The sequence below is a fragment of the Trichomonas vaginalis genome, chromosome IV (genome assembly GCF_026262505.1).
Source record: "Trichomonas vaginalis G3 chromosome IV, whole genome shotgun sequence".
Classification (NCBI taxonomy): domain Eukaryota; phylum Parabasalia; order Trichomonadida; family Trichomonadidae; genus Trichomonas; species Trichomonas vaginalis.
In genome coordinates this window covers 25,068,391-25,090,931 of record NC_067206.1, presented here as the reverse complement: position 1 = coordinate 25,090,931, position 22,541 = coordinate 25,068,391, and the positions used below count along the sequence as shown (strand labels likewise).

Sequence of the window (22,541 nt, the reverse complement as noted above, 5' to 3'; positions counted from 1 at the left end):
GATAAAAATAAGCCGCTAGCGGCAAGGGCGAAGCCTATGTGGTCATTTACAATACAGCTATTGTAGAGTTTAACAATTGTGCTTCAATGTATAAACAATCTTTCCCATCTGGAGGTAAGAACACTGGGCACTTATGGTCATGAGTGGAGAACATGTCTATCCAAAACTCACGATTGAAGCCAGTTAATTTATAGTATTTAGGATTTGGCAGTGGTGAAGTTCTTGTATGACCAATGAACTCATTTTCAACTCCCTTACTTAAGTTTGAATATAATATAGCTTGCTTTCTATCCCAAATGCCAGGTGTTACAATCTTTGAAAATTCATTTTTCCTCGGAAGCATTGCATCATAATTGAAAACATTCTTGAAGTCTTCATTGGGTTCAGAGATTTGAAACCTTATACGTAATGGATTTTCTTTCTTTTTAGCGACTTCATTGAATGGTGAATATATAACAAACTGACAGTCACGTGTTCCATCTTCATTTGCTACAAACTCGTAATGAAAAGCTATAAGTTCTGGCTGACTAACTTCTTCTTTCAGTTGTGCAAGAAAATCACGTAAAGGCTGTAAAGTTTGTATTTCAATGTTGAACTTCTTTTGAAAATTTTCGTAAAATGTAATTATACAGTCTTCTAACGTCGTACTGTCATTGAAGTACCTGTATATGTGAATATTTTGGGCACTTAAAGACTGTTCGTCATTTTCTATCTCGACTTGAAGTATAAATTCAACCTTTCTGAAAGCACGTGTTATATACATAGATGTTATGCCAATGTACTTCTCTTCATTTATGTTCACAATCCAGTCTGTTGGAAACTTAAACGTTACTCTGTTCCCCTTTATTTTGACGTCAGGGTTTTCACTACTGAACGCAACAGATAAAGGTATTTGTCTATACATTTAGTTTGGATAAAAATAAACCATTTACTCTTTCTTTGCTTCAGCTTCCTTTGCTTTTGCTTTTGCTTCTTCTCTAGCTTTCTTCGCCAGCAAACGTGGGTTCTTCTTTCTTCCAGCAGCTAATGCAGCAAGTTGTTTTTCACTAAGTTTTCTCTTTGGTCTCTCTGGCTTTTGTTCTGGTTTTTGTTCTGGCTTTTGTTCCTTCAGTTCGGATAAAATTTGTTCACGAATTTCTTTCTTCAATGCTTCAACATCTATGACCTCTTGGGTCTTGTCCGTAGGACTTGTCTGAGTCATTTGACTGCAGATAAAAAACTAAATTAAAACTTTAACCGATGTAAAATGAGCTTGTCAAAATCAGAACGAGAGTCTATTATATTAAATGGTGCAAGAGGAATACAACATCCTTTCTATTATGTAAGTCAGAGTAAAGATGGTAAAATATATGTAAGAAAAAGAAAGGTACCATTAGCAAATGCAGAGAGCGACAACATTAAGGTGCATGGCACCGAGGGTGAAGCCCATATAAAACCTTCTGTACAAACTGAGCCACCAAAAGAACAAGAAGAAAAGAAGCCAGATGTACTTTCAATAACGAACCAAGAGCTTATTGCAAAGTTCGTGAATTTCATTGAAAAGCAAACCGAGTCAAAGAACCCTGACCCACCAGTGAAAGAAGTCGAGACAAAAGAGAATGTACAGTTCATTGAAAATGTCAAGAAACAACTTCCACCACGAATACCAAGAAGAAGAGTGAGAATAATGAAGTAAATAGATATTTTTATCTGAAGTAAATACATGCAGAACGAACAGCTAAACGAATTTACTCCAGCAGAGCATATTCATCAGATTCGCTCATATTTCGATATCATAGACAATGCAGTTCAAATTGGTGACACTAATAGAAAATATTCTGACGCAAAGATTCCATCACAACCTGGAACTGCTAAAGATAACACATGGGTAACATTCAATCTCTCACCTCCTGGTGAAAATATGTTGGACCTTTACAATACATTCATTACGTATAAAATGGAAGGTCAATTTATTGTAGATAAAGAAATTGGTTCAGGTTCCAATAAAACAAACCCACCAGGATTTTGGATTGGTTTCGATGACGCTTTCTATGCAGTTGCTGGATATCAAATCCTTGCAAATGGTCGTATCGTATATTCTCAAGACAACGCAAGAGAAGAAGCATATATAACTTCAAACTCACAAACTACCGAACAAATAAAGAAAGTAGATGTTTTCTCAAAGACTCGACATGAAGATGTATGGAGTCATTCGGGAACATGCAGAACAGGACAAATTGTTAGTGGTCCAATTACAGCAGGAAAATCATTTGATTTTAAGCTTCGTTTAAGAATTCCTGTTAGAAGATTCCTTCCATTAGAAGCTATTCGATTTATTCCAGCTTTTGCAGGAAACATTCAGCTTAAAGTAAAGTTCAGTAGCGACGCCTTACAATGCACATCTATATCTGTAAATAATATCATTGCTTTCAATCCAACTCTTAAAGTTGTATTTGCTTCAGGTTCAAATCCATCGACAAATAAATTTGTTCCATGGAATGAACCATTCACTATGATAACGAGTGCAACTGAAGCAAGTGGAACAGTTACTATTACAACTGTAACCCAGCAACTATTTCGAACAAAGATGGATTTTAATGAATGTTTTATTCATCCAAAGTCATTCTCTTTAGACCCTAACATTTATACAGAACTTGTAGAACATTATACAAACGAGGCTTTATGTTTTCCTGTTAAAGTTATGGATTGGATTCCTATGGACGGTTCATTCTCAAAGAATACAGATAGTTCAAGTGCAACATTTACAGCAGCTTATACGCCTATTAATGTTAAAAGTATTTGGGCACTATTTAGAAAGAAAGACAACTATTATGTTAATTTTGAGAACCCTAAGTTTAAATATCTTCAGCTTTCCATGGGAGCTTATGGAAATATGCCTGCAGAACCTGAAAAATCATATGGACCTGTATTTTATGAAATGGTTGCGAACGCTTGCAATACAAACAATGATATGATAGGATTTAATGAAGATGTTATGAGGTCATTGGTGGATGATGGTAGTGTGGAACATAAATGGGATAGCTATGACAACACACATTTCTTATGTGGTTTTCCAACTGAAGTGGACTTTTGCTTCCAGCAAGGTCAAACATCTACTGCTCCAATAACATACAAATTGTCTGTTAAAGGACCTATTGAACTAGCAACTGAAAATGTACCAAAGCCACTTATTGGATTTATGAGGGATTGTTGCTTTACAATACAAGTAAGACAGTCAGGCATACCAATAATAAGACTTGACGACTATAACTTAGCAGCGGACGACAGTGAGGAATAAAGGATGAACGTTTATTTTTAAAGCTTATAAATGGGTTCTTCATCAAGCTCTCGTGAACCTTCACCATCTGTGAAACAAACTTTACCAAACGATTATAGAGCACCTATTGAATATTTCTTACGAGCTGCACAATGGCAAAGAGCAGTTTCACCAAGGTTAGGTGTTCCACCAGCTCCTGTCAAAAATAGCATTTGGTCAAGTCCTTATATAAGATATGGTCTCCAACTCGGTTTGCTAGCTACAGCAGGAGCAGTAATGATGTTGAAAAGAAATAAAGCAAATGTTGTAAATAATACTGAAGTAGCTGAATTTGAACAAACTCCGACACCATCGCCAAAACCAACGTCAAAACCAACGCCTTCACAAACAACACCTTCAATGACTCCTGAACCTATGAAAGTACAAACTCCTGTTCAAAAGTCAACTCCAAAACCGACTCCAACATTTAAACCAGAACCCACGCCTCAAATAAATCGAAAAACTCCTGCGTTTCCTTACTGAAAAAATAACGTTATTTTTATTTAATATTAAAATTTTTATTTGATTGAAATGACAAATAAAGTCACTGAAGCAATGAAACAAAAGTTTTTGGTAGAATACATTAAATCAGGAACTATTCCAGAAGGTTTTTACATTCATACTATGAAGGATGGTAGAGTTCAGTTTAGAAAGATAAAGCAACCATTAGATAAAGAAGGAATTTTGAGAAAGATTAAACTTCATGAGGACAACATTGCTGAACTTAAGAAGAAGTTAGAAGAGTTGGAGAAAGGAAGAGAGTTATAAAGCAATGAATTCAACAGGTTAGAAATGTGGTTAGATCTAACATGCTAACATAAACTTTATTTTTGTGCTATGTTTTCATACGTGTGAAGGTAGTGATATCATTAATTTTTAAGTTTATTTTTTAAAATTATTTTTATATAAATGACAGAACAAAAATATAACATTTCTACTCAACAGGAATGAGACCCTTACTGACTATGTATTCGTTTAATGCTTGATGAAAACAATGGTACATATTATCGTATGGGTATACACAGCGTCTGTTTCCATCGTCGTCGTATATGTAGAACTCAAATCCAGTCCAACCTTCTTTTGTACAATATGTAGCTTTATTTAAGTATGCATTTATGTAGATAAGGCAATTTTCTTCATCGCTCCAGAAATAATTTTTGTTCTTTGTTGAAATAGTTTTCGTTCCTCTGCGACCATAAGGAATGTATGCAATGAACTTTGCGTCATATGGGATTGTAATATATTCAGGGTTTCTTTCATCGTCAATGGGTCTATCTTTGTTAAAATGCATGTTTCTCAGTTTTACTTGGGTCTTGAATAGTTCACGGAAACGTTCTGGGAAAGAGTCATAGTAAATGTAGTCGGACATGTCTTTGTAATGAAATAAAAAATTTTAAAAAAAATAAAAATAAGGTTATTTTTTATTTAGTGAAGTCATTAGTGAAGTCATTAGTGAGTTCGTTAGTGAGTTCGTTAGTGAAGTCATTAGTGAAGTCATTAGTGAAGTCATTAGTGAACTCGTTTATGTGTCAGACGGTTTTGCAAATATTTAAGGTTAAGCTGGTGTTGTCGTTTGTGTTGTAAAATATACGTTACCGGTTTCGTAAAGTGTCAAACCGTTATCTTGGGTAAGGTGGAACGCAGTGCCGCTGTACCCAAGATAGGGATACTAACTCTAGCGGCAAGGGCGAAGCCCATGAGTTCATTTACTCACAATATTTTTGTACAAAACGACCCCAAACTTTTAACTTATTTTCTGCAGCTTCTAATGAAATTTTAGCTAGTTCATACTCTCTATAGTCTCTCTTTAAATCGTCTTGTTCCCATTGGTCTAGTTCGTATGGAGAGTCTCTATAACCATAACATATCTCACGTTCATGTTCTAATTGTTTTTCGCGCATTTTTCTAACTTCTTCTTCAAACAAATGTTTTGCATTCTCTACTGTATCTTCGAGTTCTTCTTCATCTAACTTCTCATGAACTTTCTTGTCTATGGAGTCCATAATTTTTCCAACTGCTATGCAATATTTTGGAGAAGCCCACATTGCTATATAGTTTATAAGTCCTGGGTCTACATACGTTCCTCTAACCTGTTTGATTTCATCAGGAATTCCTGCATGAATTTTGTATAAAAAGCAACCGCCGGAATTCGGACTGTTGCTATATTCTTCACAAAATGCCTTATAATACTCTTCCCAGGACTTATTTTCCAACAACTTTCTAAAGTCTTTCCTAAACTGCTGACACATATTTGTTGCATTTATATAACCATCCTTGTCTCTACGTAAGACTTCAATACCGTTATAAGTGCCTTTTGTGAATGTTTCGCCATTAGATTTGTTAGTGAATGTTTTTGCTTCGACTGACATTTCTGTTCTTACATACAAAATAAAAAAAAAATAAATAAAAATAAAACTAGCGTTATTTTTTCTATCTTGAGAAAATACATGAAAATTCATAAATTTAGGTCATTTATGCTAAAATAAATGGTACCATTAATGATATCATGACTGTTCTCGTTCATGTCTGATTTACATCTAATGAAAAGTTTAGAAGAATTTTCTTATTCTTTCTGGCATATTTTTGTCTTTCCAATACTCCCGCTCTAATGGTCCCAGATGTGTTGGCTTTGACTCTCTCAAGTTCTTAGATGGTATAACATCTTCAACGCCTCCTTCATATCTTACTTTATAAGTGTCATCGTTTGTGTTGTAGCCAAGTATTTCAATAACCACTCCTCGCTTTGCTTCGTCAATGGTTTCAGCAAGTTCGCCATTACTACTTTCAACTAATTTATGACGAGGGTAAAATGCTATGGAGTCGTCAGCAGCTTTTATAAGATATCCATTACCTTGCGTAGAGTCTACGATATAATAATTTCGACTTAACCTTAAACGTTTCTTTGTCAATGGTTTGTCGTCAAGAACTACACGAACTTTTGTACCAGGAATGAGGGTAAATTGTGTTGAATTTCTGATATTTTGTGTTTGACTTCGTTTCTTTTGTATATACTTTTCTTCTTGTTGTTGTGTCATTGAATTTGGTGTATGTCCTGTTGTAGAATGTGTTGAGGAATTGTAAACTTCGAGAAAGTGTTTCATTGTTTCTTCGGTAAAGTCTCGCTCTTGGTTTAAATCTCTGAGCGTTCTTATGAAGCGGTTAATGATACCGAGTATGTTATGGTTATGGTCTTCAGTAGTGTTGTGAGTTATGTTATGCTTAATGAGAAAATCTGTGATTTCATTGCTGAGGTATGCACTGTCTTGGTCTGATGTTAAAGTACTTGGGTTATGTTCTGCTACAAACTTTTGTAAAACTCTTAACACTTCACGAGTTCCTTTGTTCCTCATTGGATATGCATATGCTTTACGAGTGTTAACATTTATGAAGATGAGGAATGGTTTATGTCCTCCTTTTCTGCTTTGAATGAGTGTGTCAAATTGGTATGCGTCTGGAGTGTTGGAGTAAATTGGTAAAAAGTAGTCGTAAGGATTTATTTTTGTTTGATGTACAACATTTTTGTCAAAGAACCTTTTCACTTCAGCTCTGTTAGTAAATCCCCAACTCTTTGCAGCTTCATTGAATTTCTTAAATGACCTCCATGGATGTTGTTCGAATACTTCTTTCAAACTCATTTAAGTAAAAATAAAGATTTCATTGAACGCGGTACCATGCATAAACGGTCATGTATGGAGGCATATAATCTTCACCCGAGCCTGTTGGATTTGTTGTGAAAGTATGGACATGATTTCCTCCTGGTTCAGTTGGTCGAAAAGTCTTTTTTGCTGAATTGTTATAAGATGGAGATAAAACGTCATTGCCAGCTTCATAGTCTGAGTTGTATAATGGGTGGTCTTTTAATGAGTGGCTATGGTCGCCAGAAAAGTTTGTAGTTCCTGTGTGCTTATGTGGTGGAAGGTTTGCTTCTTTAATTTTTTTTGAGCCTCCTGTTTGATTTGATGAATTAGTACAATAGAGGAAACGATCGGTTATTTGCTGCCATGTACCAAATCCAAATAATTTTGTCGGATGTGTTGAATTCATTGATGTATATATTGAACCAATGGGATAAATCATCTGAAGAATTGTATTTAATTTAGTATTAACCCATTCCTTATCTGCTTTAATGTCTAAACATCCTGAAACCCATCCTGTATCAGCTTTAACTTTAAAAGTCTCCGATGTCCATTCCTTATCTGCTTTCTTCTCTAACTCATTGTTAACCCATTCCTTATCTGCTTTAATGTCTAAACATCATGAAACCCATCCTGTATCAGCTTTAACTTTAAAAGTCTCCGATGTCCATTCCTTATCTGCTTTGTTGTCATATAAATCTTGAGCAGTGAATTTAACGTTATTTTCATCATCCATGACATAAACATTTTTACATCTAATGTCTTTCTTCGTTGTTATGTTTTCATTCGATGTTAAACCTTGTGGAAAGTTAGGAGGTTTATAATATAAAGCAGCCGCGTGCGGCGGGGCTCCGCCCTCTCCACCAGTTCCGCCAACCGTTCCTTCAATACTTTCTATAGCAACAGTTGTGAAGGAGTTATGTGTATGATTTTTGTCCGCTTTCTTATCTAAAATGGCTGGTAGTTCATGTGTTTCAAAGTTTCTGACATGACCTTCGATATTCCTGCAACTGTTATCTAAACTGTTTAGTGTATCTTTTACGCTTGTACTTGGATTCTCTAAAGGTGCACTTGAACCTAAAGTATAGTTCAATATTATGTCGTCTGCTCTAACAGTAGTGAAGGATTCATGTGTATGGTTTTTGTCTGCTTTACTGTCTAAAGAAGTTTGAAGTTCATTTATATCGGAGATATTGTGTTTATGAGATTTCAAAACTTTGTTCGTTGCGTCAAGTTCATCTTTGTCAGCTTTACTTTTAATAGCATCTTCAAAAGTTATTTTTGCCTTAACTCTCAAAGTAAATCTTGGTTCAACTAATACACCGTTAACAAAGAAGTATGAAGCATAAATTTCAGCGTTATAACCAAATGCTTCTGGTGCTTTACCTGTGTCATACTGTACAGTACAGCGTATGTCATAACCTTTAGCACGAATGAATTTATATCTTCTTTCATTAACATCTTTCGTATTCACTTTTTCATCCTGTGTTAAATATCCATGATAATCCGTTATAATCTGTTCATCTGAACTTATATAATGAACATGGTTCTTGTCCGCCTTACTATCTAATTTCTCATTAACATCATTCACCTCTAATTCAACTCTTCCGCCAGAACTCTTATTATCATTAATCTTTTTCATTAATTCAGTAATTACATCATAAAGACTGTATTCTGTTTTCGGTTCTGTAAATAATGAGTCAAAATTTCTTTTCATCATTACATCACTTACATTAATGATATCATCAATACCTTTTTCATTTATTCTCTTCATTAGTTCTGCAATAATGACGAATATATAATCTGTTAATTTATTCTCTTCATCAATGGTTATAGAATGATTTGAAATCGAATCATTAACACCTCTAAATAAATCAATAACTTCAGGATACACGTTTTTAATGTCTCGAATAACCTGACCCGTATCCTCTGGTTTCTCCTCTTCTTCACGGGCTTTGCCCTCGCCGCTACGCGGCTTTATGTCTCTAGCCATCATCAACGCAGCCATAACCGGAGGGTTTGTTGCTACCTGTTCGAAAATCTGTCCGTTATGTACGGTGTATCTAAATAATTTCTTTGTGTTTGTTAAAACATTTGAAACAAGTCTTTTAAAACCATCTACAAAATTTCCCGTTTCACCTAATGTTCTTGCAGCATCTACAAGCTCACCCATTCCCGCTTTCGACCCCAAAAACGTCCATATGGCGTTTATCTCACTCTGTATAGTTGTCCATTCAGCGAAACTAACACCCGCATTCGCTAAGTCGAAAATGAAACCCAGTGGATCGAACTTAATTCCACCTTCTTTTTCAATTTCAACGAACTCACTAACATGAGATTTTAAATATTCTTTCGTTAAAATCGTTTTTTCCTGATGTCATGCTGTTAACGGAACTATCACCGTCAAAAGTTAACGAATTCAATTTCGTCATTGATGCTTTTATTTCATACACCGCTTTATCGATAGTTTTTGGCTCACCTTCTTTAGAAGTGTATGAAACATTAATGAATGAATTATATGTATTCATGAATGAGTTAAAATCAATGATTTTCATTAATGAAGCCTTTAATGATTCATTAACTGTTGAATCCCTTAAAGCAATTACTGAACTGTCATCAATGAAAGGCACACTGCAAACCGTCGAGTTAGGGTCAAATGCCGAAGTCGGCTGGGGAGTATTAATTATATAAGTCATTAAATCGTTAAGTGACGCAAATAATGTTGTAATTCTTGATTTAATTTCTTTAGCATCTGTTATATACGGTAATTTTATTTCTGTAGTTTCTGAATTAAAGATATTCGCTAAAATGTTTTGTAAACTGTTTTGAACAGCTGTATAAACCGTTGAATTCGGAACCCTTACGATTTTACCATCCTTAATAAAGGGCATTACACATGGTGTAGTGCTTGGGTCAAATCTTTCGGGATTATAATTCAACATATATTCTAATGCTTCATATACAGACCTATAAACAGTTGTGTCGTTCTTCATGACAACTTCACCATTTACAATGAATGGCATAGTACATGGAGTTAAAATAGGGTCAAACTTTTCATAGTCCTTCCATGTTATATATTTCTCAGTATTTCCATCAGAAATAACAATATATTTGTCAGTAAGTGTGAGAGAGTATTGACCAAAATATAAACGTTTAGCTCTGTCAGATTCATACGCATATGCAGCTATACTCATATTTTAATGAGAATAAAATGTTGTTCTATTTACAAAGTACAGACCCGAACGAATACGGGACAGTAAAACTACAAACAAACTTAGGTCTACAGAATGAGGCACTTGCATTCAGAATGGTTGACTTTAATACTAGTTAGTATCCCTATCTTGGTTACGGTGGCACTGCGTTCCACCTTACCCAAGATAACGGTTTGACACTTTACAAAACCGTTAACGTATATTTTACAACAGAACCATAACACCAACTTAACCTTAAATATTCACTAACGAACTCACTAACGAATTCACTACCGTCCTCACTAAATAAAAATAACCTTATTTTATTTTTTTAAAAATTTTTTATTTCATTACAAAGACATGTCCGACTACATTTACTATGACTCTTTCCCAGAACGTTTCCGTGAACTATTCAAGACCCAAGTAAAACTGAGAAACATGCATTTTAACAAAGATAGACCCATTGACGATGAAAGAAACCCTGAATATATTACAATCCCATATGACGCAAAGTTCATTGCATACATTCCTTATGGTCGCAGAGGAACGAAAACTATTTCAACAAAGAACAAAAATTATTTCTGGAGCGATGAAGAAAATTGCCTTATCTACATAAATGCATACTTAAATAAAGCTACATATTGTACAAAAGAAGGTTGGACTGGATTTGAGTTCTACATATACGACGACGATGGAAACAGACGCTGTGTATACCCATACGATAATATGTACCATTGTTTTCATCAAGCATTAAACGAATACATAGTCAGTAAGGGTCTCATTCCTACTGAGTAGAAATGTTATATTTTGACCCATTACCTCCAAAATAAAATAAAAAATAAACTTAAAAAATAAACTTAAAAATTAATGATATCACTACCTTCACACGTATGAAAACATAGCACAAAAATAAAGTTTATGTTAGCATGTTAGATCTAACCACATTTCTAACCTGTTGAATTCATTGCTTTATAACTCTCTTCCTTTCTCCAACTCTTCTAACTTCTTCTTAAGTTCAGCAATGTTGTCCTCATGAAGTTTAATCTTTCTCAAAATTCCTTCTTTATCTAATGGTTGCTTTATCTTTCTAAACTGAACTCTACCATCCTTCATAGTATGAATGTAAAAACCTTCTGGAATAGTTCCTGATTTAATGTATTCTACCAAAAACTTTTGTTTCATTGCTTCAGTGACTTTAGTCGTCATTTCAATCAAATAAAAAATTTAATATTAAATAAAAATAACGTTATTTTTTTCAGTAAGGAAACGCAGGAGTTTTACGATTTATTTGAGGAGTAGGTTCTGGTTTAAATGTTGGAGTCGGTTTAGGAGTTGACTTTTGAACAGGAGTTTGTACTTTCATAGGTTCAGGAGTCATTGAAGGTGTTGTTTGTGAAGGCGTTGGTTTTGACGTTGGTTTTGGCGATGGTGTGGAGTTTGTTAATTCAGCTACTTCAGTATTATTTACAACATTTGCTTTATTTCTTTTCAACATCATTACTGCTCCTGCTGTAGCTAGCAAACCTAGTGGGAGACCATATCTTATATAAGGACTTGACCAAATGCTATTTTTGACAGGAGCTGGTGGAACACCTAACCTTGGTGAGACTGCTCTTTGCCATTGTGCAGCTCGTAAGAAATATTCAATAGGTGCTCCATAATCGTTTGGTAAAGTTTGTTTCACAGATGGTGAAGGTTCACGAGAGCTTGATGAAGAACTCATTTATAAGCTTTAAAAATAAACGTTCATCCTTTATTCCTCACTGTCGTCCGCTGCTAAGTTATAGTCGTCAAGTCTTATTATTGGTATGCCTGACTGTCTTACTTGTATTGCAAAGCAACAATCCCTCATAAATCCAATAAGTGGCTTTGGTACATTTTCAGTTGCTAGTTCAATAGGTCCTTTAACAGACAATTTGTATGTTATTGGAGCAGTAGATGTTTGACCTTGCTGGAAGCAAAAGTCCACTTCTGTTGGAAAACCACATAAGAAATGTGTGTTGTCATAGCTATCCCATTTATGTTCCACACTACCATCATCCACCAATGACCTCATAACATCTTCATTAAATCCTATCATATCATTGTTTGTATTGCAAGCGTTCGCAACCATTTCATAAAATACAGGTCCATATGATTTTTCAGGTTCTGCAGGCATATTTCCATAAGCTCCCATGGAAAGCTGAAGATATTTAAACTTAGGGTTCTCAAAATTAACATAATAGTTGTCTTTCTTTCTAAATAGTGCCCAAATACTTTTAACATTAATAGGCGTATAAGCTGCTGTAAATGTTGCACTTGAACTATCTGTATTCTTTGAGAATGAACCGTCCATAGGAATCCAATCCATAACTTTAACAGGAAAACATAAAGCCTCGTTTGTATAATGTTCTACAAGTTCTGTATAAATGTTAGGGTCTAAAGAGAATGACTTTGGATGAATAAAACATTCATTAAAATCCATCTTTGTTCGAAATAGTTGCTGGGTTACAGTTGTAATAGTAACTGTTCCACTAGCTTCTTGCCTTCGTTATCATAGTGAATGGTTCATTCCATGGAACAAATTTATTTGTCGGTGGATTTGAATCTGAAGCAAATGCAACTTTAAGAGTTGGATTGAAAGCAATGATATCATTTACAGATATAGATGTGCATTGTAAGGCGTCGCTACTGAACTTTACTTTAAGCTGAATGTTTCCTGCAAAAGCTGGAATAAATCGAATAGCTTCTAATGGAAGGAATCTTCTAACAGGAATTCTTAAACGAAGCTTAAAATCAAATGATTTTCCTGCTGTAATTGGACCACTAACAATTTGTCCTGTTCTGCATGTTCCCGAATGACTCCATACATCTTCATGTCGAGTCTTTGAGAAAACATCTACTTTCTTTATTTGTTCGGTAGTTTGTGAGTTTGAAGTTATATATGCTTCTTCTCTTGCGTTGTCTTGAGAATATACGATACGACCATTTGCAAGGATTTGATATCCAGCAACTGCATAGAAAGCGTCATCGAAACCAATCCAAAATCCTGGTGGGTTTGTTTTATTGGAACCTGAACCAATTTCTTTATCTACAATAAATTGACCTTCCATTTTATACGTAATGAATGTATTGTAAAGGTCCAACATATTTTCACCAGGAGGTGAGAGATTGAATGTTACCCATGTGTTATCTTTAGCAGTTCCAGGTTGTGATGGAATCTTTGCGTCAGAATATTTTCTATTAGTGTCACCAATTTGAACTGCATTGTCTATGATATCGAAATATGAGCGAATCTGATGAATATGCTCTGCTGGAGTAAATTCGTTTAAGCTGTTCGTTCTGCATGTATTTACTTCAGATAAAAATATCTATTTACTTCATTATTCTCACTCTTCTTCTTGGTATTCGTGGTGGAAGTTGTTTCTTGACATTTTCAATGAACTGTACATTCTCTTTTGTCTCAACTTCTTTCACTGGTGGGTCAGGGTTCTTTGACTCGGTTTGCTTTTCAATGAAATTCACGAACTTTGCAATAAGCTCTTGGTTCGTTATTGAAAGTACATCTGGCTTCTTTTCTTCTTGTTCTTTTGGTGGCTCAGTTTGAACAGAAGGTTTTATATGGGCTTCACCCTTGCCATGCACCTTAATGTTGTCGCTCTCTGCATTCGCTAATGGAACCTTTCTTTTTCTTACATATATTTTACCATCTTTACTCTGACTTAATAGAAAGGATGTTGTATTCCTCTTGCGTCATTTAATATAATAGACTCTCGTTCTGATTTTGACAAGCTCATTTTACATCGGTTAAAGTTTTAATTTAGTTTTTTATCTGCAGTCAAATGACTCAGACAAGCCCTACGGACAAGACCCAAGGGTCATAGATGTTGAAGCATTGAAGAAAGAAATTCGTGAGCAAATTTTATCCGAACTGAAGGAACAAAAACAAGAACAAAAGCCAGAGAGACCAAAGAGAAAACTTAGTGAAAAACAACTGCTGCATTAGCTGCTGGAAGACAGAAGAACCCACGTTTGCTGGCGAAAAAGCTAGAGAAGAAGCAAAAGCAAAGAACAAAAAGCTAAAGAAGCTGAAGCAAAGAAAGAGTAAATGGTTTATTTTTATCCGAACTAAATGTATAGACAAATACCTTTATCTGTTGCGTTCAGTAGTGAAAACCCTGACGTCAAAATAAAGGGGAACAGAGTAACGTTTAAGTTTCCAACAGACTGGATTGTGAACATAAATGAAGAGAAGTACATTGGCATAACATCTATGTATATAACACGTGCTTTCAGAAAGGTTGACTTTATACTTCAAGTCGAGATAGAAAATGACGAACAGTCTTTAAGCGCCCAAAACATTCACATATACAAATACTTTAAAGACGATACAACATTGTTGCAATGTATGATTTCATTTAGTGAAATGTTCGAGAAAAAGTTCAATATTGAAGTACAAACTTTACAGCCTTTACGTGAGTTTCTTGCACAACTGAAAGAAGAAGGTAGTCAGCCACAACTTATAGCTTTTCATTACGAGTTTGTAGCAAATGAAGATGGAACACGTGACTGTCAGTTTGTTATATATTCACCATTCAATGAAGTCGCTAAAAAGAAAGAAAATCCATTACGTATAAGTTTCAAATCTCTGAACCAATGAAGACTTCAAGAATGTTTTCAATTATGATGCAATGCTTCCGAGGAAAAATGAATTTTCAAAGATTGTAACACCTGGCATTTGGGATAGAAAGCAAGCTATATTATATTCAAACTTAAGTAAGGGAGTTGAAAATGAGTTCATTGGTCATACAAGAACTTCACCACTGCCAAATCCTAAATACTATAAATTAACTGGCTTCAATCGTGAGTTTTGGATAGACATGTTCTCCACTCATGACCATAAGTGCCCAGTGTTCTTACCTCCAGATGGGAAAGATTGTTTATACATTGAAGCACAATTGTTAAACTCTACAATAGCTGTATTGTAAATGACCACATGGGCTTCACCCTTGCCGCTAGCGGCTTATTTTTATCACGAATGACCTCAGAACTTCAACTTACGAATAAAGCTTGTTTTAATCGTTATTGAAAAGTTGAACTTTTCAGCAAAGCAAGGTTGACATGACTTACATAAGTCGAATGCAATCTCTTGACCGTCATGAAGTGCTTTATATAACTTCATAACACTGAACTCAGAGTCTTTGTCATATGTTCCTTGCGGAACCATTAAACCTTTATCTTCATTGTAATAGCATTGTATAGCTTCAGGAAACATTTCATTAGCGGTTAAAGCAATAACATCTTGCTTCACGCCTTTCATTCTGCAGTGAAATGCAACTTCATTTAAATCGTTAGTGAGTAAGTCTATGTAGGTCTTCTTTCCACAGAAAATACTTTTATAAGCTAAACTTTGTTTATCTTTTGTGATTTCTGCAAAGTCGCTATGAAATTGACCAAGGTTCTTTCCTATAAGTTCGCGACCATATCTCTTCTTAAACTCTGCTGCAAGCTTTGGAATGTCTTCATTATATAAGTGCATACTGTCGGTATCCTGATAGGCTATATACAAGCCCATGTCCTCTGCAGTACAGAATACTTCATTCATAATACGTTTTGACATAGACAGAATATTAACACCAAGTGGACAGAAGTTAAAGTGTCTGCAAATGCTTTTGGTTAGCTTGAAAATAGTTTTATCTGAACCATCCAAACCTTCGAACTTCACTATATGGTTGTAATTTCTTATAGCATATCTTATAGCATCTTTGTCATCTACTATGGTTATTTTTGACTCAATAGGAGATAGAATAGTTTTGCCATAAATGCTGTTCAGAATGAGTTTTATAATTTCTTGTAAGGGGTTTTCTTCTTTCTTATACTTTAACCTTAACTCAAACAACTTCTTTACTTCATCTCTTATTCTCATATCTCTGTTTCCATCGTAATAGTATCCTTGCAACACTTCACATTTGACACCTTGATATTTTATGAGGTCTTGTAATGTTATATGGTCAACATACATGAGACAGCAAGTGTTTGAACTTCTTGGAACGTTAAGTTCTGGATTTAGTTCAGGGTCACAAACTATTAAAGGAAAGTGTCTGGGTATACCAATCTCTTTATCTTAATGAGAACAAAGAAGCCAGACATAAACTTTTCACCAACGGGTTCCTTTTGGTCGTCATCGAATAAATGTCTCATGAGATACTCTGTGCTTAACATTTCTTCCTTCAATACTTTTGGAATACCTTCTAAAGTATAAAGTCTTGCTATAGCTGAAGGATATAATGAAACAGCGTCGAAGTCAGCAATGAGTTTCTTTTTGCTCTTTTGTTTCATGTTATCTGACAACATACATCTTCCACCTTGAATGCATCTCGAAATAAATTCTCTTGGTTTATTTGAGAGGTCATAAAGATTTCCATTCGGGAAGTATACTCTGTTCTCAAACAATTTGTTAGCAATAGAACAAATACTAACGTAGTCATAAACGTTTAAATCAAACTCTTTCAATAAGTCATTGCGGAACTTTACAAAACCTTCTCTTAAAATTCTTACATCTTGTTTGCAGTAAAACGTGCTATATTTTTCTAAGTCGAAGTGGTTCTCATCTATTCTGCAACCTTTGATGAAATCTATGTTTTTCATGAATGTATCTGCATCCTTGACAAACTTACATGCTTCAGAAATGACACCAGTTCTGTTGTCATTTGCTAACAAAACACTGCTGTAGTAGTTATATGGAAATACTTCTTTCGGTCCTGTTTGTAAGTTAAACATAGCAGGAAATAGTTTAAGCTTCTTATTTATAACACTGTAAGAGTCTTTTATAATAATTGCCCGTCCTTTATATAAACCAGTTATTTGCATTGTTCGTGAACCTTTAATGATGGGAGTTCCTTTCACTTCTGTCATGTGTCTTAAGATGAAGTTTATGTCATAACTGAGGTTATGGAAATATATTAAACTCTTGTCAGGAAGTCGTTCCAAAAATTCTGTTGCACAGTTCTGACCCCAAATGCTTTCACTCACTGAACCATCTTCACTGTCGTAACAGATGTTAAAAGCTTTATGAAAGCCGTCTGTGCTACACTCAAAGTCAGCAAAGAAAACGTGCTCAGGTATGAATTTACATTTAGCTTTATTTACTTCTTTTGACTCTGCTTTCTTCTTCAGTTGTACACAATACTTTGGAGCATATGTCAAATCTTTAAATGGTGCAAGGTTCTGTTTATATAAGTCAGTAGTATATGTGAAAAGTTCTCCATAAGAAATAGGTTCGAAATATTTGCACTCCCACAATGTTTTCATAACATCCCATAACGGTGTTGTTCTATCATAACGAACTACATATTTATCTTCTCTCTTTGTATAAATCTTCATCTGTTTCTCAATGTTCATTCCACCACAAGCTTTGAGAATTTCTTTATAGTTTCGAATGAAGTATGTTGTCATTGGTAATCTTTCATTTAGCATGTAGTGGTCTTCAACAAGAAGTAAGTCAATAGTTCTAACAGTTTCGCATTCTTTTGGTATATATCTCTTTATTTCATTATGTCTTGAGTCATTGAAATAACCAATGGTAACATTGAATGCTATACCTGTTGCGTCAGAAATTTCTTGTACTTTACTTTGAGGAAAGTCTCTAACACGAATGACTTCTCTCATGTGGTCAATAGTTTCTTCATTTACTCCAGCCTGAATGCAAGCATAAACGAAACAATTGTCCTCTGTCATAAGTGTTGCAGTTCTTTTGTTCAGTTCATTGAAGATTTGGTAGCGTTCAAGATTTATAGGTAATGTGCAAAGATACTTCCAGAACTGACCGCTTCTCTTCTTATAAAACTTCTTTTCACCATTATCTTTCCAAAAGCTTTCTATAAGTGCTGGGTTTCCTGTTTGCTTAAGAGCTTCCAAAATGGCTTTCTGGTCATTTGTCAGTGTGCTTTCATCTCTATATGGTCTCTTTTTTGGTTTGCCTTTCTTTACATCTGACATCGTTAAGCCTTCATATTCTGTTAAATCATACATCTTTATTTCGGTAAGATTCTTTATGTTTGTCAAGAAGAAGTCATAGTGCATTTCAACAATACCTGCAGCATTTGCTTCTATCTCTGATATAAAGTTCTCCTTCAAGAGCTGATGTAGTAATGTTCCAATATTATTGAGGTTTAACGTAGAACATTCATACTTTCCACCAAGTTTATAACATACCATCCATCTCTGTTGTGAGTTTATTTTAATTTTCTCTAAGAGTCTCATGAAAACCTTACCGAAATGTTTGTGTAAATATTCTCTGTTTGGTTCATCTAAAGCTTCGATGTTAAAGTCAATGAGTCTATTGCCTGACTTCACATTCCTCTTCCTATTTTCTTCATCTTTCTTTAACCATCTCTCACCTTCTTTTGGTTTGTCGTCAATGGAACGAATGACATTATTAGCTTTGCGAACTTGTTCTATAGCACTTTTAAACATCTCTCTTCTCTGTTGTTTCAGTGTGTCGTCTCTTCTTCTTGTTTCACCAACGTTTGCATTTGTTATGTCATACATTTCTCTTCTTACTTCATGTGGTATTGAACGTCTATGATATAAGTCAATAGCAACGTCATTTAAAGGAAAAGTTCTTGCATGGACTTCGTCCTCGCCGCGTTGCAGCTTTATGAACTCATGAATTCTATCATAAGTTATAGCACCATTGTAGTCTTTAATGAAGTCAGCGAGTGCTTTTTTGTTTGTCGCGTAATGTTTTGCAACATCTATGTTAGCTTCTGTAAGAAGTTGTTTTATTTCCGAGTGTTCTAACTTAGACAACTTCCGATACATCTTTAGTAGGAAATAAAAAAAATTTCTTAGAAAAAAAAATTAGATTTTTTTTAAGTTATTTTTCAAAATAATTTAATATTTTTATTTTAATGAAACACATGCAAGATTGCAAGTTCTTTTCATACAATGCTCTCGCTAATGCCATCAAGAATGAGTTCAATAATGCCTCAAACGTCAATGTTATCTTGAACAAGAAGTTTGTGAAAGAATCTAAGTTCGGTCAGTATGTCAGACCATTAGCTATTGTCATTGACCGCAAACGTTATACTTCACAAAAGTTAGCAGTAGTTTTGAAACAAAAGGGTTTCTTCGTGAATGTCAAAGATACTCATTATACTGTTATAAAGAACTCCAACATTGACTTCTTCAGTATTGCTATGAATCTTTCCGAACAGAAAGAATATAAGAAGGGTGAAACATCTGTGAAATATTATCCTTCATCTCTGAAGACAATAACGAATAAAGATGTTATACAAAAGTTCTTACCAAAGGTTGAAGAAGCTTCTATTGACATTGACGAAGGAAGTGAAATGGTTGAAGAAATTGACCCTGACGTCATTTAAGCAAAAATATATTTTTGCTTAGTCTTCATATCTAACATCACGAAAATATAACAAGCATAACGAGGTGAAGCCCACATTTTGACGAAGTGCAAACCTTCACTTCGTGCTGAATTCACGAAAATAATGTTTAGGGTAGAGGTGAAGCCCACATTTTGACGAAGTGCAAACCTTCACTTCGTGCTGAATTCACGAAAATATAACAAGCATAACGAGGTGAAGCCCACATTTTGACGAAGTGCAAACCTTCACTTCGTGCTGAATTCACGAAAATAATGTTTAGGGTAGAGGTGAAGCCCACATTTTGACGAAGTGCAAACCTTCACTTCGTGCTGAATTCACGAAAATATAACAAGCATAACGAGGTGAAGCCCACATTTTGACGAAGTGCAAACCTTCACTTCGTGCTGAATTCACGAAAATAATGTTTAGGGTAGAGGTGAAGCCCACATTTTGACGAAGTGCAAACCTTCACTTCGTGCTGAATTCACGAAAATATAACAAGCATAACGAGGTGAAGCCCACATTTTGACGAAGTGCAAACCTTCACTTCGTGCTGAATTCACGAAAAATAATGTTTAGGGTAGAGGTGAAGCCCACATTTTGACGAAGTGCAAACCTTCACTTCGTGCTGAATTCACGAAAATATAACAAGCATAACGAGGTGAAGCCCACATTGCTATTGAACTAACTAGGAACTTATGAACATATATACCTTTCAGATGTGTTGGTAAGTTTTGTCTGTCTTGGTACATCTTTTTAAGTTCTGCATGTTCAAACTCGCTGAGAAGTTCATGAGTGCTATTTAATTCAAACCATTCATTTGGTGTTTTATTCTCTGGAGCAAAACATGCTGTCAAAATACTTTGCATTTGGTACATGTCATCTTTGACTGAACGAATGAGTCTCAATTGTTTGTTATACTGTATGTATTCATATTCTTCATTAATGGCTTCATGAACGATAACTGATGTTGACATTGCTGTTCTTACATACAAGATAAAAAATTTTGTTAGAAAAAATTGGCGTTATTTTCTGACTTTCACAAAAGACCAAAAATAAACGCTTTACATGTATTTTTCAGCAACTTCGTCAAATAATTTTATAGCACTATCTATCTCATCTACTTCGAAAGTTTCTTTACCTTTCGTGGGAGCACCATACATTTTCTCAAAAACTTCAAGCAGTTCTGTTTCAGCAGCTCTCATATCATTAACGAACACAACCTTGACTCTATTGACTGTACTGTCATATCTTTGAGTTATATTATATGTCCTTCCTATCTTATATCTTTTTGTGTTGAAGTCCTTCGGTTTCTGAACGATGTAAAGTAAGCCTTCACTGCAACGTTCCGTATCGAATGAACCATAAGTTATGAAGTTATATCCAACAACTGGGTCAATCCATAACAAAACTATTGGTATAAGACTTTTGTCTATAAGATATGCTCTTGTTCCATGAAATGCTACTGATATCATAAGCTCAGGATTTCTTGTCAAAATTTTCTGAGTTGAAGCATTTCTAACCCAGTCGTTTGTTTTCTTTCCAGATGGAGATATAATGTCTGACAAAGAATATTTGTTGTATTTCTTTGAGTATCTTACGTTTAAATAACCTATTCTAACCACTTTGGTGTCATTGTCTATCTTTCTAACTGTTTCAAACTCAACCTTTAACATTACTGTTTCTTATATACAGGATAAAAAAATAAATAAAAAAAAATCTAACTTTATTTTTTAAAATTTGTGAAAACTCAACGGTTTGACACGTGCCATATGCCATTTTACTCAGAATTTTGTGCTGAATTCAGCAAAAATAATGTTTAGGGTAGAAGGTTAGATCTACCCTCATTTCTACCCTCATTTCTACCCTCATTATTCATAACCGTTTTACATGGTAAACGTTATGAATTTGTGAAAACTCAACGGTTTGACACGTGCCATATGCCATTTTACTCAGAATTTTGTGCTGAATTCAGCAAAAATAATGTTTAGGGTAGAAGGTTAGATCTACCCTCATTTCTACCCTCATTATTCATAACCGTTTTACATGGTAAACGTTATGAATTTGTGAGATTCTAAACAGTTTTGTAGCTTCTATTTCTTCACGAAGGATATCAAAAATTTTAACTATGCCGAAGGTTTCTTTATATTTCTTCTTGACATCAGATAATAGGAAATCGTCAACTGTCGGATAGTTTTTGTTCAGAAATGCTAACATGTCCATTTTATCTTCTGCTGGTTTCTCTACTTCTTTCTTTAAGTCAGCATAGTCGTTTCTCATACGTTCTATCTCTTTGACGGAGTAGTTATATTTCCTCATTGCTGCTTTACATTTAGAACATTGTGGGTTCATTTTTGCGTTATACATTGAAATTTGACCTGCTAGAACAACTAAGGCGTCAATGGTTTTCTTTAACTCAAAAGCTGTTGGTTTTATTTGTTCATTCCATACTTTACATCTTTTATCTTTATCTCTTATCTGCCATACACATTCTGCAACTAATGAAACAAAGTTGTCGTATGTCTTAAACTCCTCCGATTTATATATGTCAGAGATGTTTTTATATACCATATCACAATCTTTGTCCATAACCTTATGGTTGCAATGATATCCTAGAAACTCATAATTTACTTTACGTATGAACTTCTTTATTTCTACTGAGTCAGTTGGTTTCACTTCTATTTCATCGAATTCAGGAATAGTGAGCTTTTGTTGTTGGATTTCAGGCAATTTGGGTAAATGGTCAATAATGTCCTGCATGTCGTAAAGATACTGTTCATTTTGTTCATCTTTCACACAACAGTCTAAATTACTTGTTAAAAGTTCTTGCTTTATTCTTTGTATTTCTGTTCCAAAACTATATGAAGAAGGAATGAAGTTTTTCATCTCAACTAACATAGATGTTGGATTCATGACTAACAAGTTTGGTGCTGTTGTTGTGAACAGAGTCCCGCCGTTCGCGGCTTGAAGTGTTGTTGTGTCGATTGTTGAAATCATATCTTTTATACAAAATAAAAAGTTAGAAAAAAATAAAACTAGCGTTATTTTTTCTATC

General features: G+C 34.6%; 21 protein-coding genes and 1 pseudogene across 22 annotated transcripts, besides 5 other annotated features; 6 read left to right on the top strand and 16 right to left on the bottom strand.

Moving 5' to 3' along the window:
* Positions 1–4,970: part of a mobile genetic element that runs on past the window's edge.
* TVAGG3_0164450 (uncharacterized protein) lies at positions 47–904 on the bottom strand (the record flags this gene model as incomplete). Its single annotated transcript, XM_001304959.1, has 1 exon — positions 47–904. The coding sequence occupies one exon, from the start codon at positions 902–904 to the stop codon at positions 47–49; it is 858 nt and encodes a 285-aa protein (XP_001304960.1).
* On the bottom strand, positions 929–1,201 carry TVAGG3_0164440 (uncharacterized protein; the record flags this gene model as incomplete). Its single annotated transcript, XM_001304958.1, has 1 exon — positions 929–1,201. The coding sequence occupies one exon, from the start codon at positions 1,199–1,201 to the stop codon at positions 929–931; it is 273 nt and encodes a 90-aa protein (XP_001304959.1).
* TVAGG3_0164430 (uncharacterized protein) lies at positions 1,247–1,675 on the top strand (the record flags this gene model as incomplete). Its single annotated transcript, XM_001304957.1, has 1 exon — positions 1,247–1,675. One exon carries the CDS (start codon positions 1,247–1,249, stop codon positions 1,673–1,675), a length of 429 nt encoding a protein of 142 aa, XP_001304958.1.
* Positions 3,308–3,778, top strand: TVAGG3_0164420 (repellent protein 1 family; the record flags this gene model as incomplete). The annotated part of the gene is made up of 1 exon (XM_001304955.1): positions 3,308–3,778. The coding sequence occupies one exon, from the start codon at positions 3,308–3,310 to the stop codon at positions 3,776–3,778; it is 471 nt and encodes a 156-aa protein (XP_001304956.1).
* On the top strand, positions 3,827–4,063 carry TVAGG3_0164410 (uncharacterized protein; the record flags this gene model as incomplete). Its single annotated transcript, XM_001304954.1, has 1 exon — positions 3,827–4,063. The coding sequence occupies one exon, from the start codon at positions 3,827–3,829 to the stop codon at positions 4,061–4,063; it is 237 nt and encodes a 78-aa protein (XP_001304955.1).
* On the bottom strand, positions 4,230–4,664 carry TVAGG3_0164400 (uncharacterized protein; the record flags this gene model as incomplete). Its single annotated transcript, XM_001304953.1, has 1 exon — positions 4,230–4,664. The coding sequence occupies one exon, from the start codon at positions 4,662–4,664 to the stop codon at positions 4,230–4,232; it is 435 nt and encodes a 144-aa protein (XP_001304954.1).
* Positions 4,665–4,970: a terminal%2Cinverted (terminal inverted repeat of Maverick-2 transposon ID:TVAGG3_0164390).
* A 97-nt stretch (positions 4,971–5,067) lies between these two features.
* Positions 5,068–10,255: a mobile genetic element.
* On the bottom strand, positions 5,845–6,930 carry TVAGG3_0164380 (integrase core domain containing protein family; the record flags this gene model as incomplete). The annotated part of the gene is made up of 1 exon (XM_051225091.1): positions 5,845–6,930. The coding sequence occupies one exon, from the start codon at positions 6,928–6,930 to the stop codon at positions 5,845–5,847; it is 1,086 nt and encodes a 361-aa protein (XP_051110077.1).
* TVAGG3_0164370 (keratin-associated protein family) lies at positions 6,950–7,372 on the bottom strand (the record flags this gene model as incomplete). The annotated part of the gene is made up of 1 exon (XM_051225090.1): positions 6,950–7,372. One exon carries the CDS (start codon positions 7,370–7,372, stop codon positions 6,950–6,952), a length of 423 nt encoding a protein of 140 aa, XP_051110076.1.
* Positions 7,550–9,103, bottom strand: TVAGG3_0164360 (keratin-associated protein family; the record flags this gene model as incomplete). Its single annotated transcript, XM_051225089.1, has 1 exon — positions 7,550–9,103. The coding sequence occupies one exon, from the start codon at positions 9,101–9,103 to the stop codon at positions 7,550–7,552; it is 1,554 nt and encodes a 517-aa protein (XP_051110075.1).
* Positions 9,258–10,124, bottom strand: TVAGG3_0164350 (organellar and viral DNA polymerase type B; the record flags this gene model as incomplete). The annotated part of the gene is made up of 1 exon (XM_051225088.1): positions 9,258–10,124. One exon carries the CDS (start codon positions 10,122–10,124, stop codon positions 9,258–9,260), a length of 867 nt encoding a protein of 288 aa, XP_051110074.1.
* Positions 10,256–22,541: part of a mobile genetic element that runs on past the window's edge.
* On the top strand, positions 10,482–10,916 carry TVAGG3_0164330 (uncharacterized protein; the record flags this gene model as incomplete). Its single annotated transcript, XM_001304952.1, has 1 exon — positions 10,482–10,916. One exon carries the CDS (start codon positions 10,482–10,484, stop codon positions 10,914–10,916), a length of 435 nt encoding a protein of 144 aa, XP_001304953.1.
* Positions 10,917–11,090: a terminal%2Cinverted (terminal inverted repeat of Maverick-1C transposon ID:TVAGG3_0164100).
* On the bottom strand, positions 11,091–11,327 carry TVAGG3_0164320 (uncharacterized protein; the record flags this gene model as incomplete). Its single annotated transcript, XM_001302927.2, has 1 exon — positions 11,091–11,327. One exon carries the CDS (start codon positions 11,325–11,327, stop codon positions 11,091–11,093), a length of 237 nt encoding a protein of 78 aa, XP_001302928.2.
* On the bottom strand, positions 11,377–11,844 carry TVAGG3_0164310 (repellent protein 1 family; the record flags this gene model as incomplete). Its single annotated transcript, XM_051225087.1, has 1 exon — positions 11,377–11,844. The coding sequence occupies one exon, from the start codon at positions 11,842–11,844 to the stop codon at positions 11,377–11,379; it is 468 nt and encodes a 155-aa protein (XP_051110073.1).
* Positions 11,875–12,297, bottom strand: TVAGG3_0164300 (uncharacterized protein; the record flags this gene model as incomplete). Its single annotated transcript, XM_051225086.1, has 1 exon — positions 11,875–12,297. One exon carries the CDS (start codon positions 12,295–12,297, stop codon positions 11,875–11,877), a length of 423 nt encoding a protein of 140 aa, XP_051110072.1.
* TVAGG3_0164290 lies at positions 14,527–15,088 on the top strand (annotated as a pseudogene). Its single transcript has one exon. A coding segment is annotated over exon 1 (562 nt).
* Positions 15,145–16,122, bottom strand: TVAGG3_0164280 (organellar and viral DNA polymerase type B; the record flags this gene model as incomplete). Its single annotated transcript, XM_051225085.1, has 1 exon — positions 15,145–16,122. The coding sequence occupies one exon, from the start codon at positions 16,120–16,122 to the stop codon at positions 15,145–15,147; it is 978 nt and encodes a 325-aa protein (XP_051110071.1).
* On the bottom strand, positions 16,655–17,555 carry TVAGG3_0164270 (organellar and viral DNA polymerase type B; the record flags this gene model as incomplete). Its single annotated transcript, XM_051225084.1, has 1 exon — positions 16,655–17,555. A coding segment is annotated over one exon (901 nt), but the record flags the coding sequence as incomplete, so codon positions are not given.
* Positions 17,702–18,650, bottom strand: TVAGG3_0164260 (organellar and viral DNA polymerase type B; the record flags this gene model as incomplete). Its single annotated transcript, XM_051225083.1, has 1 exon — positions 17,702–18,650. A coding segment is annotated over one exon (949 nt), but the record flags the coding sequence as incomplete, so codon positions are not given.
* On the top strand, positions 19,013–19,486 carry TVAGG3_0164250 (uncharacterized protein; the record flags this gene model as incomplete). The annotated part of the gene is made up of 1 exon (XM_051225082.1): positions 19,013–19,486. The coding sequence occupies one exon, from the start codon at positions 19,013–19,015 to the stop codon at positions 19,484–19,486; it is 474 nt and encodes a 157-aa protein (XP_051110068.1).
* TVAGG3_0164240 (KilA, N-terminal/APSES-type HTH, DNA-binding family) lies at positions 20,062–20,463 on the bottom strand (the record flags this gene model as incomplete). The annotated part of the gene is made up of 1 exon (XM_001304948.1): positions 20,062–20,463. The coding sequence occupies one exon, from the start codon at positions 20,461–20,463 to the stop codon at positions 20,062–20,064; it is 402 nt and encodes a 133-aa protein (XP_001304949.1).
* On the bottom strand, positions 20,551–20,961 carry TVAGG3_0164230 (organellar and viral DNA polymerase type B; the record flags this gene model as incomplete). Its single annotated transcript, XM_001304947.1, has 1 exon — positions 20,551–20,961. One exon carries the CDS (start codon positions 20,959–20,961, stop codon positions 20,551–20,553), a length of 411 nt encoding a protein of 136 aa, XP_001304948.1.
* On the bottom strand, positions 21,518–22,483 carry TVAGG3_0164220 (organellar and viral DNA polymerase type B; the record flags this gene model as incomplete). Its single annotated transcript, XM_001298248.1, has 1 exon — positions 21,518–22,483. One exon carries the CDS (start codon positions 22,481–22,483, stop codon positions 21,518–21,520), a length of 966 nt encoding a protein of 321 aa, XP_001298249.1.